Raw genomic sequence first — 16,189 nt, 5'->3', positions numbered from 1 at the left:
GTGCTTCTGAATTTTGTTTTAAGTCATACCTGTATTTCCTGTGTAGATTTTACCATCCACATGTGTATCCCTAAACAGTACATCATTTGGTTTTGCTTGTGTTTGAATTTTATATTCTGTGATTTGTTCCTTTTGCTCATTATCAGGCTTTTGTATTCACCCATATTGATACAAATAGCCATAGTATTTATACTACTCTATAATATTTCATTCTGTGACTATACCATAACTTATTAATCCATTCTACTGTTAGTGACTTTTGAATTTTCAGGGTTTTTTTTTTTTTTTTTTTTGCTGTTGTGACCAGTATTGCTATAAACATTTCTGTAATATCTTTTAATATCCTATGAAGCTCATAATCTGTAATATACACTTTGGAAAATACTATACTATACTATAATGTTTTTTTATTTTGTTATTGTTATGTTAATCACCATACATTACATCATTAGTTTTTGCTTATACTATAATGTTTATCAGTTGTTAATTATAGTTGTGAAAACTTGATAGCAAACTAACCGTTCAAAAATGAAGTGTTAGTTGAGTTTATGAGGCATGCATATAGTAGAATATTATGTAGATATAAAAATTTATGTTTTATGTATTTATAATGATGATCAATTAGCTACAATACTGAAAAATGAGTAACAATTTAAGTGTTTGACAAAAAGTGATTTGCTAAGTAAGTTTATGAGGTGTGCTTTGGAATGCTGTGTAGAAGTTAACATTTATGCTTTTGTTACATTTAAGGTCACTTAAGGATGCAAGTAAAAATAGTAATATGTGATTCTATATAGAGAATATGATAAATAATTTCATAAAATAATAAATAAAAGGTTTGTGTGGAAAAAACAAAGAATAGAGGCAAATGCTCCAAAATAATATAGTTAGCTTGGGGTGGAGGGATTACAAATTGCTTTTATTTTATTTCATTTCTTGATGCTTTTCTGTGTTTTCTTTTTTTTTTTTTTAAGGTTTTATTTATTTGACAGAGAGAGCACAAGCAGAGGGAGAGAGAGGGAGAAGCAGGCTCCCCGCTGAGCAAGGAGCCCAATGTGGGACTCGATCCTAGGACTCTGGGATCATGACCCGGGCTGAAGGCAGCCGCTTAACCGACTGAGCCACCCAGGCGTCCCAATGCTTTTCTGTGTTTTCAAATTTTCTGTAGTGAATATGTATCACTTGTACAGGGAGAAAAAGCAACAAAGGTTATTTTAGAAAAAGAGCTTTGAGTCTCCAAGTCCTGCTTTTATCAGAGATCTTTTGAATTACAGACATATAAATTCATTTTTTTTCCTCTCTGGCAATTGCAGGAGTTTGAAATTAGAAATCTTGTTTGAGAATAACCTAACATGCCCTGAATTAATGTGCAGGCCTATTTCCAAATGAGGCCAGGGTTCTCTGGAGGCTGGAAGACATCACCATTTTAGCATTTTCTTCTCCAGTCTCAAGCTGTTCTTTCCAGATGTTCCTATTTTCAAACCCTTTTTCTCCTCCCTGTCTCCCCCTCCAGCAATAGCAGGGCTTCTTGAGATGCTGGTGATAGGGAGGTACACAAAGGTTGATGTCTAAAATATACGTTGTGGGTCCTATTAGCCATGGAAGGCTTCAGCAATTGGGAGAGAGCCTGCGGATTGCCCAGGTGATTGCAGGATTGGTGCAAGATGCCCCATAAACATGGCCTCTCTTTTTCTGAAAGATGGTAAAGATGCAGCGGGTGCCGGGACCCAAGGACCCAGCGGAGCTGACTTACTACACCCTGTACAACGGGAAGCCTTTGCTGGGGACTGCAGCTGCCAAGATCCTGAGCACCATTGACTCCCAAAGGATGGCCTTGACCCTGCATCATGTTGTCCTTCTGCAAGCTGACCGTAAGGGGATAGTCTTTCCATTCATTATTTTTAACGCCATTAAATGTTTCCTGCAAATTAAAGTGATGCCCCAAACTCACGTTAATGGACCTGGAGCTAAACATATATGTGTTCTAGAAGTTTCTTAAATCAGTCAACTATTTCCTGTGTTGTTTGAAGCTATAGGTTTTGGGTAAGGGATATGTTTTGGATATTAGGATGATGATAATGATATTGCTCTGCTTCAAATCCTACCCACGCTTTCTCCTAGAAAAATCACCATGGCTGAGATTATATTGTCTGCAGGGGAATTAAAGATAATTTGATTCACTAAGCATTTACGGAGTCCTGCATGAACTGTGCTCGGTGCTGGCGGACACACAGAAGTGGGCAAGACATGGTCACTGTCTTTAAGGAGCAGAGAAGGAGTTAATGCAGATATAAAGGAGCAGAATGTGGGAAAGTGCAGTGAGGAGGCAGAGTGATCCGGGGCTCAGGGGAGGGACAGTCTGCTCTGAAGGGCCACCCAGAAAGAACGGATGGAGAAAGGGGTATGAAAACCAATGGTTGCCTCCTCTGCGGCAGGTACTGAGCTTGCTGCCTTACATAGCTTTCCTCACTTTCTCCTCTCCCCGGGGCAACTTTCTTGGGCTCCAAATTCCAGATGTGGAAACGTAGGCTCAGGAAAGTTAACTAACTTTAGAGAGAACTGGTACTTGGGTCGCCAGGATATGAATCTGGATCTATCTGACCTCAAACATGTGTTTTCAACTGTGTTACATGCTAAGATTTCAGCAGGAGGAGAGGAAGGGTGTGTATTCCAGAAGGAGGGAGCAACGTGAGCAAAGGAAAGGAGGTGAGAAGTGCCAGGAGTGCTTGAAAAACAAGGGATCCGAGTTGCCTGGAGAGCAGAAACACAAGGAAGAGCTGATGAGCTCAGAAAGGTGTATTGCTTGTGAGACTGGGGCTTTGGATGACAGGAGAAGGAGATCGTGCATGATATGATGGGCTGTGGGGAGCTATTGAGGATTTCTGTGCAGGGGAGTAGCGTCATTAGAACCACCCAGTATTTAGGGAGCTTCACCTGTCAGCAGTGCCCAGGATGAGAGGAGCAGGACTAGTGAGGAGGCTCTGTGGTGACCCAGGTGTTGGGGACCCAAACAACACTTAGAAAGAAAGTGAGGTGGGGGTCGGTGACAAAGGTGAGAGACCACATGGTAGACATTTTAGATTTGGCAGCCTGCTGAGCATCCCGGCATGGAAGGTCATCATCCCCTATTGATTTCCTAGCTGGTGTCCACACTCCTAAAGAACCTGACTCTTAGCTCATGGTTTTCCTCTCGTGCTCATCTCTTGCCTTCATCCGGGGTGAGTCTGGCTTCCATGTTGATGCAGATTCACTTCTTGGCCTGCACATTCTCACAGACACACTTTGCCTAGAAATGATGGCCAGCCTGTGCAATCTCGGCTTTGAAACGACATTTTTAACCCAGAGTCTCTTCTTCTCTGCCTCTCTCCTTTCCTCCCTGTGGGCTCCGTCCCCATGTCTGGTCAGGTCAGCTACTTGCTTCATCGGTTTTGCTGCATCCTCTTTATGTGAGTTCCCCAGGGTTCCATCCTCAGCTCTTTCTCCCTCTCCAGCTAGAGGACAGGAATGAAAACCATGGCAGGTGCCCAGGAGAGAGGCAAAGGTGTTAGAGGTAGAGACCAGAGAAGTGGATGGATTTGGGATCTTTGGGGGGGACAGAGCTCAGGGGCAAGATAATGGATCCTGTGGGTGGTGGGAGGAGGTAAGGGTCAGAGGAATCAAGCATGACTCCCAGGTGTTTGCTTGAGTGCTGCTTCTGGTATTTGTTGAGAGGTGGGAGAGAAAGAGGTTTATTGGAGTTGGAGCAAGAGTGGGGAGATGGAATTGAGAGTTTGGTTTGGCCACGTTAGGGCTGAGATGTCTGTCAGATATCCACGAAGAGCTCAGGAGCTAGAACCCCAGAGTCATCAACACAGGTGACGAATAGAGCTAAGAGAGCAGGTGAGATGAACCAGATTAGCCATGAGTATAGCTGGAGAATCCACAGGAGGGAAGAGCTAGAGCCAGCAAAGGGCACTGCGAAGGAGCAGCCAGGGAGATGGGAGGAAGCCCAGGAAGAGAGGAGGGTCCAGAAATAAGCAAAGAAAGGAATGTCCTGGAAGGAAGTGAGCTACGGTGTCAACTTCTATTCTTGAGAGGCAACATAGTATAAGGACAGAGGTGAACTGGATTTGATAAACTTGGCAATGGTTGGTGACCTTGGTAGGAGTGGTTTCCCAGCAGAGGTGGTGGAGATGGTTGGCCAGAGGGGATTGAGGAGAGAACGGGGGTGGGGATGTAGTGACAGCAAAGGGGAGAAGATTGGGTGCACTTGCTGGAGAGGAACATGGGAGATAATGGGGTATGGTTGAATACTGATGTGTTACTATAATGGAGAGGGAGAAATAGACAGTGAAGAAGAGAGACAAGATCTGTCTTGAAGTCCTTAAGTGGACAAGGTGACCCAGGTGAAAGCGGTCAGAATCCATGAGGGAGTCTGTGCGCCAGGAGGGAAAGCAAAGTCTGAGGGTGTGGGTGCCAGTCAGGTGTCCCTTTGGTCATGGACGCCTGAGGACATTTTCTGTGATTGTTTCTGCTCTCTTGGGACAGAATGAGGTGAGGTTGGCAGCTGAGGCTGAGGTTGTGTATGGGGAGTTTGAGCAAGCATGCGACAGTACACACTGAGACTCTGCAAACTGATGAGAGAAATACTATAAGATTGGTAGGGCTTCTGTCCTCCTCAGGCTTCACTGCTCTGTCCAAACCATTTCTTCTACTCTCTCAAAATCCCAGAGCCTCTGAAGCTGCCTACCCCTTGCTGCAGTCACCTCTAGATCCCCAGATGTCCCCCATAATTCACTGAAGATGTAAACCCAGTTCATTGTTTCCATTGCTTCTCCTGTCCGCAACCCATCCTTGATGCTGACCGATCAGTCAGTCCCGGGACCTCCTCACTTCCAGGCCTTGTGGTACTTTGGGAAGGGGCAGGAAAGGGGAGCTGGCTTTATTAAGAGCAAGAAGTGAATGGAGTATCAGGAGGAGAGGTTGAGGCTGTGGGGACTTTGCCAATGGTGGTTGATGGGGAACAGTCGAAAGTTGGAGAGCATGGGCAGGAGAGAGAGATTGAATCAGATTAGGACATGCATGGCGCGTTTTGGAAATGAGCGTCTGGGGATCATCAGAGGCTTGACTACACCTGTCTGCAAAGCTGCTGTCCCTCCATGGCTCTTCTTTGTTGCTTTCACGGCCCCTTCTGTAATAACCCACACATGCGTTTCCTTCTCTCCATTTCATCGTTGTCTCTTCTTGGACTTTGTGGGTCCTTCTCAAATGACTCAACCTCAGTCATTCTGCATTCATGTACTGTCCATACTGTAACTAGAGTCACCATAATACATGACTCTGATCTCACATCTACTCCATTCAAAAAATATTTGGTGTCTCTCCATTGTCCACAGAATAAAATTTGAACTTCTTAAGTGGGCCTTCCAAGCCCTTCACCACAGATACTTAACAAAAGTTCAGGTCCTTTCACGACCTGGTCCCATACCGCCTGTTCCAGCCATCTAGCCTCTTTTTCTCTCCTTCCTACCTTGTGCTTCAGCCACACAGGAGGATCCATTCTTCATGTCCCCTGGCCCTCTGAAGCCACCCCTGACCCTGTCTCCCTTAGTTCCAGATGCTTCCACTGCCCTTATCACATGTGGCAGATGAGTTGTTTTCACCTGTCCCTCCTGAGCTCTCTGAAAGCACATACGACATCTCATTCATCTTTGATTATCGAGGTGATGCTGTTGGGACATCGAGGGGATTCTGTTGGGATATCAAGGATGTGTTATGGAATATTGAGTGGGTGCTGTTGGGACCTCAAGGGGGGTCTTGTTGGAATATGGGGGCTGCTATTGGGATATTGAGGTCTGAGTTTAGGAAAGTTGTGGGAATTCAAGCCTAGATCTCAGGAGAGAGGTTAAAGTTAACACTAGATGTTTTGAGAATGTTGTAGATACGGGTTAGAAATTAATTCCCAGAGAAAATTTGAGGATCTGGGATGGTGTAGAGCTGGAGGACAGACCCTGGGAAATGCCTCCATACTCAGGATCTGATGAGGAGGAAGCTAAGACCAATGAAGAAGAGGAGGAGCAGAGATGTTTTAAATCTCATTTGCTCTTAATAGTTTTGAAATCAGCCAGCAATGTGAACCTGAGATCAACACCTTCAATGGAGAATCGTGGTGTTGAATGAACACCTTGTCCCTCTGAAGGGAGAATGTTAACGTTCTGTGCATTCTAGTGTCTTCTAAATCACTAGGGCCAGGGTGCAGTGCCCTACAATGGAGCATGCAATGCCCCCTCGCCCCCCATCACCTCTGACTAATGGGCAACGGCGACCACTACAGAATCGGCCATGTTTCCGATGGAGGTTTTTCACCTGCTCCATTTGAGGGATCTGGAGTGAGGTGCCCTTCACAGCAGTGATCCAGGTGCTGGAGTAGGGAAAATTCTCCCCACACTGAGGCTGACCAGAATGGGGATTGGTTTACCTTACCCGGTCGTCAGACATTATTACAAAAAATGTCACTTTAAGAAAGTGATAGACTGATCCTTTGGTGAAGGGGATTTGTGTTCATTCAGTCTTTTGACAAATATTTTTGAGAACTGCTGTGTGCCTGGCACTCTCCTGGCACTGGAAATATAGTAGTGAGAGTGGGCAGATCAAATAACCAAAATAAGTAAGTAAAATGTTAGATGCTCGTAAGTGCCATGGAGAAAAACGAAGCAGGGAAGGCCAGGGGGTGTCAAAGAGATAAGGGTCATGATTTTAAATAATTGGAGGGTTAAGAAGAAGATTTGTGAGCGACCAGCTTAGGCTACCAAGAGACAAGGCAGAGGGGGAGGTTTGAGACCCAGCGAGGACGTCACCGATGGACGAGAGGGGCAGCCATGAGGTCAGGGTGCAGGTGAGGGACCACAATTACTACAGCCCCAACGGCCACACCCTGAGTGGAATGAGAGCCACGGGAGTGTTTGGGCAGGAGAGTGACATGGGCTGACTGCTCACCAGTGGCTGGGCTCTGGACCAGACCCTCCCTGCACACACACACACACACACACACCCACACACCCACACTTCCATTCCAACTTAGAACTGACAAACTGTGTATTTCAGAGAGATGACTTTGCATAAAACCACCTAACCTCCCTGGGGCTCAGTTTACTCATCTGCAAATTGAGGATAAGAATAGCACCTGAGCAAAGAACCTATCACAGTGCCTCACTCACAGCGGAAGCTCAGAACATGTTGCTGCCCTTTATTACCCTTTCTCTACTCAAGTTCTTGCAAATGAAATAGTCTTTCTCGCCTCTTCACTTCTGTACATGACTTTGCAGTTTTAGATCACTGTGCCAATGAACGCATTGGGTTTGAATGATTTCAGTTGACCTAACTTTACTATCTCTTTGACCGTTAAATGAATTTACTAATGTACATAAGATAAATGTATTCTCTTTCCATTTAAATAGAGGTGAAAGGATTTTACATACTGCACCGAGAAGGAACATGGACACCAAAATGATAAAGCCAAGTAGAAGCAGGACACGTGTAAATATTAACTCTTGCTAATGAAATATATATTTAGGGTATCATGTTCTGATACACTATATATTTTTCTTCATCAGGATAGAATAGCATAGCCAAAAGAGGCATATGGTTATTTTCCATGGAAACCCTAAGCTTTAAAAAATGTTAATGGCATCAAACTCACTTGTAAATACCAAATTACTAAAAGCAGTAGCCATTAAATATTTGATGTCAGCAGAAGCACATTATCTACTGAGCTGTTTTCAGAAGTTAATAATGTGATTAATCACCAATTGATAAAAACTATGGAAAAGAAGGTTTTTTTATACTAAAGAACTCCAGATCCAAGTGCTGCCAGATGAGAGGCAGATCTTGGCTAATGAGGTACCAACTGAAGTCAGAAAGGGTGGTTGAAGTCAGAGAGAAAGACCAACTGACTCATCATGTGTCACTTACCAGTGGGGTCTCTAAAGTATTCCAGAGTCTTGTCCTCAGCTTTGTGGGTCTAGGAGCCCTCAGAGTTCAGCAGGATCAGGAGGACCAACTTATGCTAAGCAGACTTATAAAAGACTGGTATATAAACCAGATTGGTAGTATATTAATTTAAAATATAGACTAGAACTGCCAAAGAGATGGGACTTCTTCTTTAAGTGGCCCTTATTTTTTGCCATATGAAAACCTACATGGGGAGCCAAATTGCAACAGGGCTAATGGAGGTTCATTTATACATTCGTTCAACTTTTAATTGAGCACCTACTATGTGCAAGGCCCTGTTCTAGGCCCTGGGAGTGTAGCAGTGAACAAGAGAAAAAAAAACCTCCCTGCTCTCTTGGAGTGTACATTTTAGTGGAGAGTCGAGAGACAGATGAGGAGTAAATACATATGTATCATGTCAGACGGTAATGCGTACTTTAGAGCCTTACCATTCCATGTGTGGCCTGGGGGCCTGTTGCACGGACTCCACCTGGGAGCTTGTTAGAAAGGCAGAATCTCAAGCTTCACCCCAATTCACAGAATCAGAATTGTACATTTGAACAAGATGCCCAGGCGATTGGCATGCACAAGTTTGAGAGGCACTGTTTAAGAGAAAAATTAAGTAGGATGAGGGGGATGGAGAATTCCAGGGGCAGGGATTGCTATTTGACACTTGTTTAGAGCCCTGAAAGAAGTGAGGGAAGGAGCCATGGATGTCTAGGTGAAGAGCACTCTAGGTGGAAGAATAAGCTGGTGCAAAGGTCCTGAGACAGGAGCATGTCCAGCACATTTGAGGAACAGTAGGAGGCTGGTTGGCTGGAACAGAGTGAGTTAAGGGAAGAGCAGTGGGCTGTAAGGCCAGAGAAGTAACCAGGGTGGTTGGAAAAGCAGATCCCATAGGGTCTTTTAGAAATTATAAGGACTCTGGCCCTTACTCTGAGGGGAGAGGGAGCCTCTGGAAGGTTTTGAGCAGAGGAGCGTGTCATCAGAGTTTCTAAAGGATCACTCTGCTGCTGTGTTGCAAATAGACTATAGAGGACAAGGGACAAAGTAGGAGGCCATTGCAGCAATTCAATGAGAGATGTTGGTAGCTTGGACCACAGTGGGAGCAGCAATAGAAAGAAGTGAACAGATTGTGGATTCATTTAGAAGATGGAGAGGACAAGGTTTGTCAATGAATAGGATGTTGGGTGAGAATAAAAGGGAAGGGTCAACATTGATGGCAAAGGTATTGACTGGAGCAACTGAAAGGAAGGTATTGCAATTTACTGGGTTGAAGACTATCACAAGAAGAATGGGTTTGGGGGAGAAATTGAGAATTGGGTTCTAGACATAATAAATTTGAGATATCTCTTAAGTATCCAATTGGAGATTGAGTTAGCAGTTGGATATAGGAATCCAGAGTTCATGGTAGTGGTCCTGGTTAGAGATCTACCCCTGAACATCATCAGCATAGATGGTATTTAAAGCCATGATTCTCTGAGATCATCTAGGTTGTAGGAGAGCAGAGAACTTGGGTGGGATTAGGGGACAGTATCACCGAGCTGAAACAGCCAGTTGCAGCCATCTTGTTCACAAGGATAGACCTATACCCCAGCTGGATTCCCCACATCTGCCAGCTGGGGCACATTCCTATGACATGGACAAGTTCTTGCCTGCCCTTTGGCTCTCTTTTCTAGATTTCCTATGGACCCACTCCCTTCCAATAACTTTCTTTTTCTAGCCGGTTGTTTTGGTTACTGTTTCCTTTACTCCAGTTCTAAGAACATATTGGTCTTTTTGATTGGATGAAAGTATCTTCCAAGCTTCCTCGCCAGTGATCATAGGGAAGACTCATCCATCTCATGCCAAGGACTTTTTCTTTTTCTTACATATTCCTAGCCTACCTTACAAAAAAGTTGAAAGAACCATACAGTGAACACCCATGTTCCCACCACCTAGATACAACAATTAGCATTTTACTATTCTTTCATTTTCACATATTTATCTATCTGTCCTTTTGTCCAGCCATTCATCCATCTTATTTTTTCTTGATGCATTTCAGAGTAAGTTGCAAACATCAGAGGACTTCAACCCTAAACATTTGAGCATGCATATCATTGCCTAGAATTCAATACTTGTTTATGATGTTAAGGTAAAATTTACATAGAGTAAAATGTATAGATCTTAAGTATACCATTTGATGAGTTTTGACAGGTGTATACACCTGTGTGACCCTAACCCCTATCCTGATATAGAGCATGACCATCACCCTTTTACCCTTTGCAGGTTAATTAGTTCCAACCCCACCTCCAAAGAAGCACCTCCTGTTCTAATAACACATTCTTCCTACTGACAATAGCTTTGGTTACTCTTTACTCTGGCTTTGAGAGCAACCTGATCCTTATGATCAGACCAAGGCATTTCCAAGCTTCCCCAACCAACCCTTGGTGGGCATAGATCCATCTACTCAGCTACATTTATTTATCGCTCACTCAGAGGTGGCTTCACTACAATATTTAGAGACATCTCTCTGTGGCCTTTGCCTCCTGCCTCCAGTCCAACTATGACCCTCAGATGTCTTCTCTCTTCTCTTTGGATTCATGGACATCACCTATAGGGAAAATGGATACAATCCATCTTCCTCTTTCTCTTAATAATAATGAAGGCTGGTATTTATTGAGCACCTACTAGGGACCACACCAAAGCTCCACATGTACCTCATCTCTCTGATGCCTCACAAAGTGATAGCCCCATTTTACAGATGAGAAAACAGAGACTCAGAGATCTTGAGTAACTTGCCCAAGGCAAGAGCCTTTCTGATCCCAAACCCTGTTCACCATCTCATGACTTGGGACCTGAGGTGTGGGGGCTACTTTGCCCCTCCCAGTGCCCCTTGTCACATGCTTCCCTCTGCTTTTCCCACAGCTGTGGTGAAGAATCCACCCAACAACCTGTGGATCATCGCCGCAGTGCTGGCGCCCATCGCCGTGGTCACGGTCATCATCATCATCATCACTGCCGTGCTCTGCCGGAAGAACAAGAACGACTTCAAGCCAGACACCATGATGAACCTGCCTCAGAGAGCAAAGGTGCGTGAGGTGGTGAGGAGGGGCTCTGCCTGCCTTTTCTGTCTTGGTTTTTGAGGCCATTGCAAATGCCTTCAGAAACATTCTAGCAAGCCCTCATTTTGAAGGAGACCCTTTATTTATTTGAATCTTTAAAAAATTATAGTAAATTATAGATAACGTAAAATTTACTGTCTTAACCATTTTCAAGCGTATAATTCAGTGTTAAGTATATTCACATTGTTGTACACCCTTTATGTTTATAATCAGGATATGATAGTGAACGCTTATCTAATGCTCTCTCTTTGCCATAAGTGCTTCTGATGGCTTTATATAGCAACTCAGGCCTCCCAGCAATGCTTTAAGGAAGGGCCATTATTTTGCAGGTGAGGAAACTGAGGCACAGAAAATTAGAAGCTAGATAGACCTGAAAGGGGCCTTGGAGGTCGTCTAATCTGACATCCTCCTTTTACAGAAGAGGCAACTTAAGATCACACAGTAAGTAGCAGAACTGATGGTAGAACCAGGTCTTTGGGCTCCTAATGCAGGGCTCTGTGGGGCACATTAGACTCTCAAAATGTTCCTTCTTCCATTGGCTGGAGTGGCTTATCGCCAAAGGCTGCCATGATGGGCGAGCTGCAGAGCCTCGGCCCAGTGGTCATCAAACACACCAGTTCAGTGGCTCCACTGAAGCCTGGCTGGGAGCCCACCCACCCTGCCCAGCCTCCTCACCGCTGGTGCCGGGGAGGGGAGTGGACTCAGGAAATTCCGAAGGCTACTTTTCCAGTCACATAGCTCCCTTTGTGATACTCCCAGAGGGAGATATAATAATCTCTAATACCTGATGTTTAAATAATGCCTTCGCATTTGCTGGATTCTTCTGGGTCTGTCACCTCATTGGCTCATCACAGCAGCCCTATAAGGTAGGTCATAGTCAGGGCAGGTTTTATTATTTTCACATTACTGTTGAGAAACCCAAAGGAAAGAGAGCAACTATGGGGATTTGTCCAAAATCACATAACTGGCAGCAGGGGAGCGACTCTGGCCCAGATCTGTGTGTTTGGGCTCTCTCCACATTATACACCTTCCTGAACCCTGAGATTTGGCAGGTAGACTCCTCTTCCAGCACAGAACTTCTGAGCTTTGTCCACCTGTGCAGGAATGAAACAGAGAAAGGAATTCCATTCTGTTGGAATGAATGTCTTGGAGGTGATCTGCCAGGAGTCATGCATGCCTAGTCCTTTCTGGATGGTCACACCTCGCTTCAGCAAAAGAAATCAAATGGATTTTATTGTTTATTAAACTAATTCACCTGTTGCAAAGCTGCAGTTTGATCAGACGCTCTGTCTATGAAAGAGCCAAACTCCAAAGAATGTTGTTCTGTTTCTGTCGACCCAAAGGCACCCACTTTCCAGAAGCAGCGCAGTGTTGGTAATGGTCCAAGTAGTGAGACATGAAACTGTTCCAAGAAGGGGTATTTCATTCCCATCTTAGCTTAGTTACAATCTGAGCCTTTCAGACATAACAGTAATTACCAGAATCTAATTGCAGCCGAGTCCGGGAATGGAAAACCTGCCACATGGAGGTTGTAAATGCCAACTTTGTGTTTCGGATTAAGCCAAAATTTTATTAATTTGCCAAGGTGAGGTGGGCAGCCCACGATTTCAGCACACCTTCTGGCTTGAAAGCTGTTTGAAGCTGAAAGAGATTCATGTTTGTGGGTTTTCATGGCCCCTTTTATGTTCCTACCTGGGGCATCATGCTTGAAGAGATATCTGACCAATGTTGACAATCAAGCCAATTTATGTTCCAAGAGAAGACTGGCTTCACTTGTGTGTGGTGGTGCTGGTTGTTTTCTCCCTCATTGAGGCTGGGCTGCGCACTTTGATTTGCAAAGCCCTTTCATCACCGGAAGCCAGCGGGTAGAACTGCCTCTTTCTTACTGCAGTCCTTCTGCTCCTGCAACCCAGGGACACTGCAGTGTTTGAGAGGACAGAGCCGCCTGCATCACTTCTCACCACCCATGTGTGTGAGCAGAATTCATTTAATGCCAAGGGACGAGGCGGAATGAAAAAGTTAGCCTTCGGGACCAATCCATAGAGTGGGAGGATGGTCTCCTAGTCTCCAGGGACATCACTGCGTCTTTAGAATGCATGCTGCAGTGTCCGAACATTCCTGGGGAATCCCTGCTGAGACTCAGTAATAGACTTGACAGGCTAAGAGGAGGCGAGTGCACACGCGTGCCTGTCCTGGGAACTGAGGCCAGGACATGCACGCCCCCACCCTCTGCAGAGACAAAGTACCATAGACGGAATCCTGTTAACCATGGTGGTCAGCTGGGCTTCTGCAGGTAGAATGTTTAGAAAATGATAAATGCTGGAGGGCCAGGCATCAGGGCTTTTGTGACCTTCTTTCTTCCCGGTTCATTTCTCTTTACTCTTTGTTCATTGGATTCACAGCCTTTGCCCAGTGGTTCCCTTCATATAATTGATGAGAACATGGCTCCCTGGAACAGGCAGCCTTACGGGAAAGTAGTTAGGGCCACATCCAGATGCAGGATGGAGCTTGGAGGGCCTGCAATGGTTGGCATGACCATCTGCTCGGGACAGGTCAGTCACCCCCTAAAGATGCCCGGCTGTTTCCTCTCTTTCACATACTATCTGTATGACCTGTACTTAACCTCTTTGTGCCTCAGTTTTCCCATCTGTGAAATGGGATGATAACAGTATTTATTTATTTATTTATAGGTTGTTGTGAAGATTAAGCTAGCTCTGAAAGTTACTTTGAGCTGTGCCTGGCACATAAATATTACATACAAATTGGCCTTTATTTTTTCTTTTTTTTAATTTAAAATCAATTAACATAGTGTATTATTGGTCTTAGAAGTAGAGTTCATTGATTCGTCAGTTGCATGTAACACCCAGTGCTCATTCCATCAAGTGCCCTCCTTAATGCCCATCACCCAGTTACGCCACCTCTCCACCTACCTCCCCTCCAGCAACCCTCAGTTTGTTTCCTGTGATTAAGAGTCTCTCACGGTTTGTCTCCCTCTCTGATTTCATCTTATCTTATTTTTCCTTCCGTTCCCCTTGTTCATCTGTTTTGTTTCTTAAATTCCACATATGAGTGAAATCATATAATATTTGTCTTTCTCTGATGGACTTATTTCACTTAGCATAATACCCTCTAGTTCCATCCACGCTGTTGCAGATGTCAAGATTCCAATTTTTTTATGGCTGAGTAATATTCCATTGTGTATATATACCACATCTTCTTTATCCATTCATCTGTTGGTTGGCCTTTATTATTATACATGATTTTTTTCTTAAAAGGTCTGGATAACTTGTCTACCTTTGAAATTGTTGGGGATTATTTTGATCTGATAATTTTACAAAATTCGTTGTAGATCCTTCATGATGTCTCAGTGGTGTCAGGGGTCACTCACTAAAGTGTGTCCAAGGACAATTAATGAATTGCAGGTGATTTTCAGATTGAAGGTTGAAAGACCACTACCTAGCAGTCAGAAGAGTAAGGGACTAGTCTTGAGTCTTTCACCACTTAGCTGTGTGATCTTAGGCAAGTCACTGAACCTTTCTGAGCTTTTGTGTTCTTACCTGTGAAATGAAGACTGTGATGTTTGCCTTGCTTCCCCCAGGGTGTGGTTGTGAGCATGAAATGAGGTGTCCGTGTTTTCAGGCTAAAAGTACTGAACATATGCAAGAACTGTTATTATTAATCTAATAACAGTGGCCACCCTTGAACTTGTCATTCCTTAATGTCATGACAATGCTCATTCATCGTCAACCCAGTCGCCTGAAGTATCTAGCAGATAACTTCAACCCAGTGTGAAGGGTGAGGGGACAAATCCAGGGAGAGTGGGGGCAAGAGGGAAAAGGCCAAAGCCAGCTTGTTTTCCTCACTAGATTCTTGGGAAGTCTTAGCTGCCATTGGAGACTCTCAATTCCTCACCGACAGGCCAGGACTCTCAGCATGGGAACCAGGCCAAGTACGGTAGCAGATGCTCAACCAAGATGGCAGGCCGCAGAAGGAGAGGAGAGGACATGGGAAGAATCATCAGGCAGTGGTTAGATGTTTTGGCTCTGCATCACTCAGAACTGGGTGTAAATCCCGACCCCACCACATATTAGCTGCGTGAGCCTGGGGAAGTGGCTTAACCTCTCCAGACCTCAGTTTCTTTATCTTTAAAGTGGGGAATCATAATAATAATACCCACCTCCTTGAACTACAGTGGGGCTGAAGTGTCATAATTGATGTCATGCATTCGGCACTGTACCAATAGTATCAAAAGCTCCTTGAGGGCAGGGGACCAGCTATTATTCATCTTCATATCTCCAGCACCAGGCACAGTCCCTGGCACAAGCCAGTGCCCAACACCTATAGTCAGCACTACGCTAAATAGGATCATGGGGGTGTGGGGGTATTACGGAAAAGGGGCCAACAGGAGGTGCAGCTAAACAGGCGGGTCCCGCCAGGCTGTGAAGGGCCTGAATGCCTTGCTGGAGAGTTTGAGTGCTATGAAACATTTTTAATGGGGGAGTGACATGACCTGAGTGGTTTTCAGGGAGATAGCTTTGGAAGCTTGTCAAGGGTGCGCCTAGAAAGGACCTGAATGGAAGCAACAAGACCAAGCCAGGAGACAATAGGTGGACCTGGGGAGAAAAGGTCAGCTTCTAGAAACATTTCTGTTGAATCCACTTGGTGACCGTCGGTTGGAGGAGCAGGCCATCCAGTAGTCTAGGAACATGACCAGGTGGTTCAAAGGCTCATTCTGTTTCATGCGGCCCCACAGGCAGGAGAGAAACAGACAGACATACACTATTTCAGAAGCATGTTGCTGGATCCTGGCACAGAATGTCCCTGGTCACCATCTGGGTCAGAAAGTGTGTCTCAGCGAAGAGGGAGGGCTGAGTGCACTTCCCACAGTGAGTTTCCCTGGGAACTGGGGGCACTGTCCATAGCAGAACTACAGACTGCTTGACATAAGGAAGCTTTGCTGGATTTAACAAGGCTCCATCCTGTCCTGAGATGCAGTAGGAAGATTTGACGGGTTGGGCCACAGCCCTAGACCGTTCCATCTAGCTGGATGCTCCCTGCTACATTTCTTAGCAAAATTGACTGCTGAAGGGGGATCTCCTCAACATGTCAGGTTCTGA

At 44.9% G+C, this 16,189-nt stretch overlaps 1 protein-coding gene across 1 annotated transcript in view; it reads left to right on the top strand.

Annotated features, from left to right (window-relative positions):
* KIAA1549L (KIAA1549 like) overlaps positions 1–16,189 on the top strand; it is a 263,915-nt gene that overhangs the window by 175,433 nt on the left and 72,293 nt on the right. Inside the window, exons 10-12 of the mRNA XM_081799054.1 lie at positions 1,700–1,871; positions 10,876–11,039; positions 13,475–13,624. Of these exons, the coding sequence (XP_081655180.1) occupies positions 1,700–1,871; positions 10,876–11,039; positions 13,475–13,624 (486 nt within the window). The remainder of the gene's footprint in view (positions 1–1,699; positions 1,872–10,875; positions 11,040–13,474; positions 13,625–16,189) is intronic.

The sequence above is a fragment of the Leptonychotes weddellii genome, chromosome 11 (assembly GCF_054177405.1).
Source record: "Leptonychotes weddellii isolate Sample4059 chromosome 11, ASM5417740v2, whole genome shotgun sequence".
Lineage (NCBI taxonomy): Eukaryota > Metazoa > Chordata > Mammalia > Carnivora > Phocidae > Leptonychotes > Leptonychotes weddellii.
This window is presented reverse-complemented; position numbering and strand designations above follow the sequence as displayed.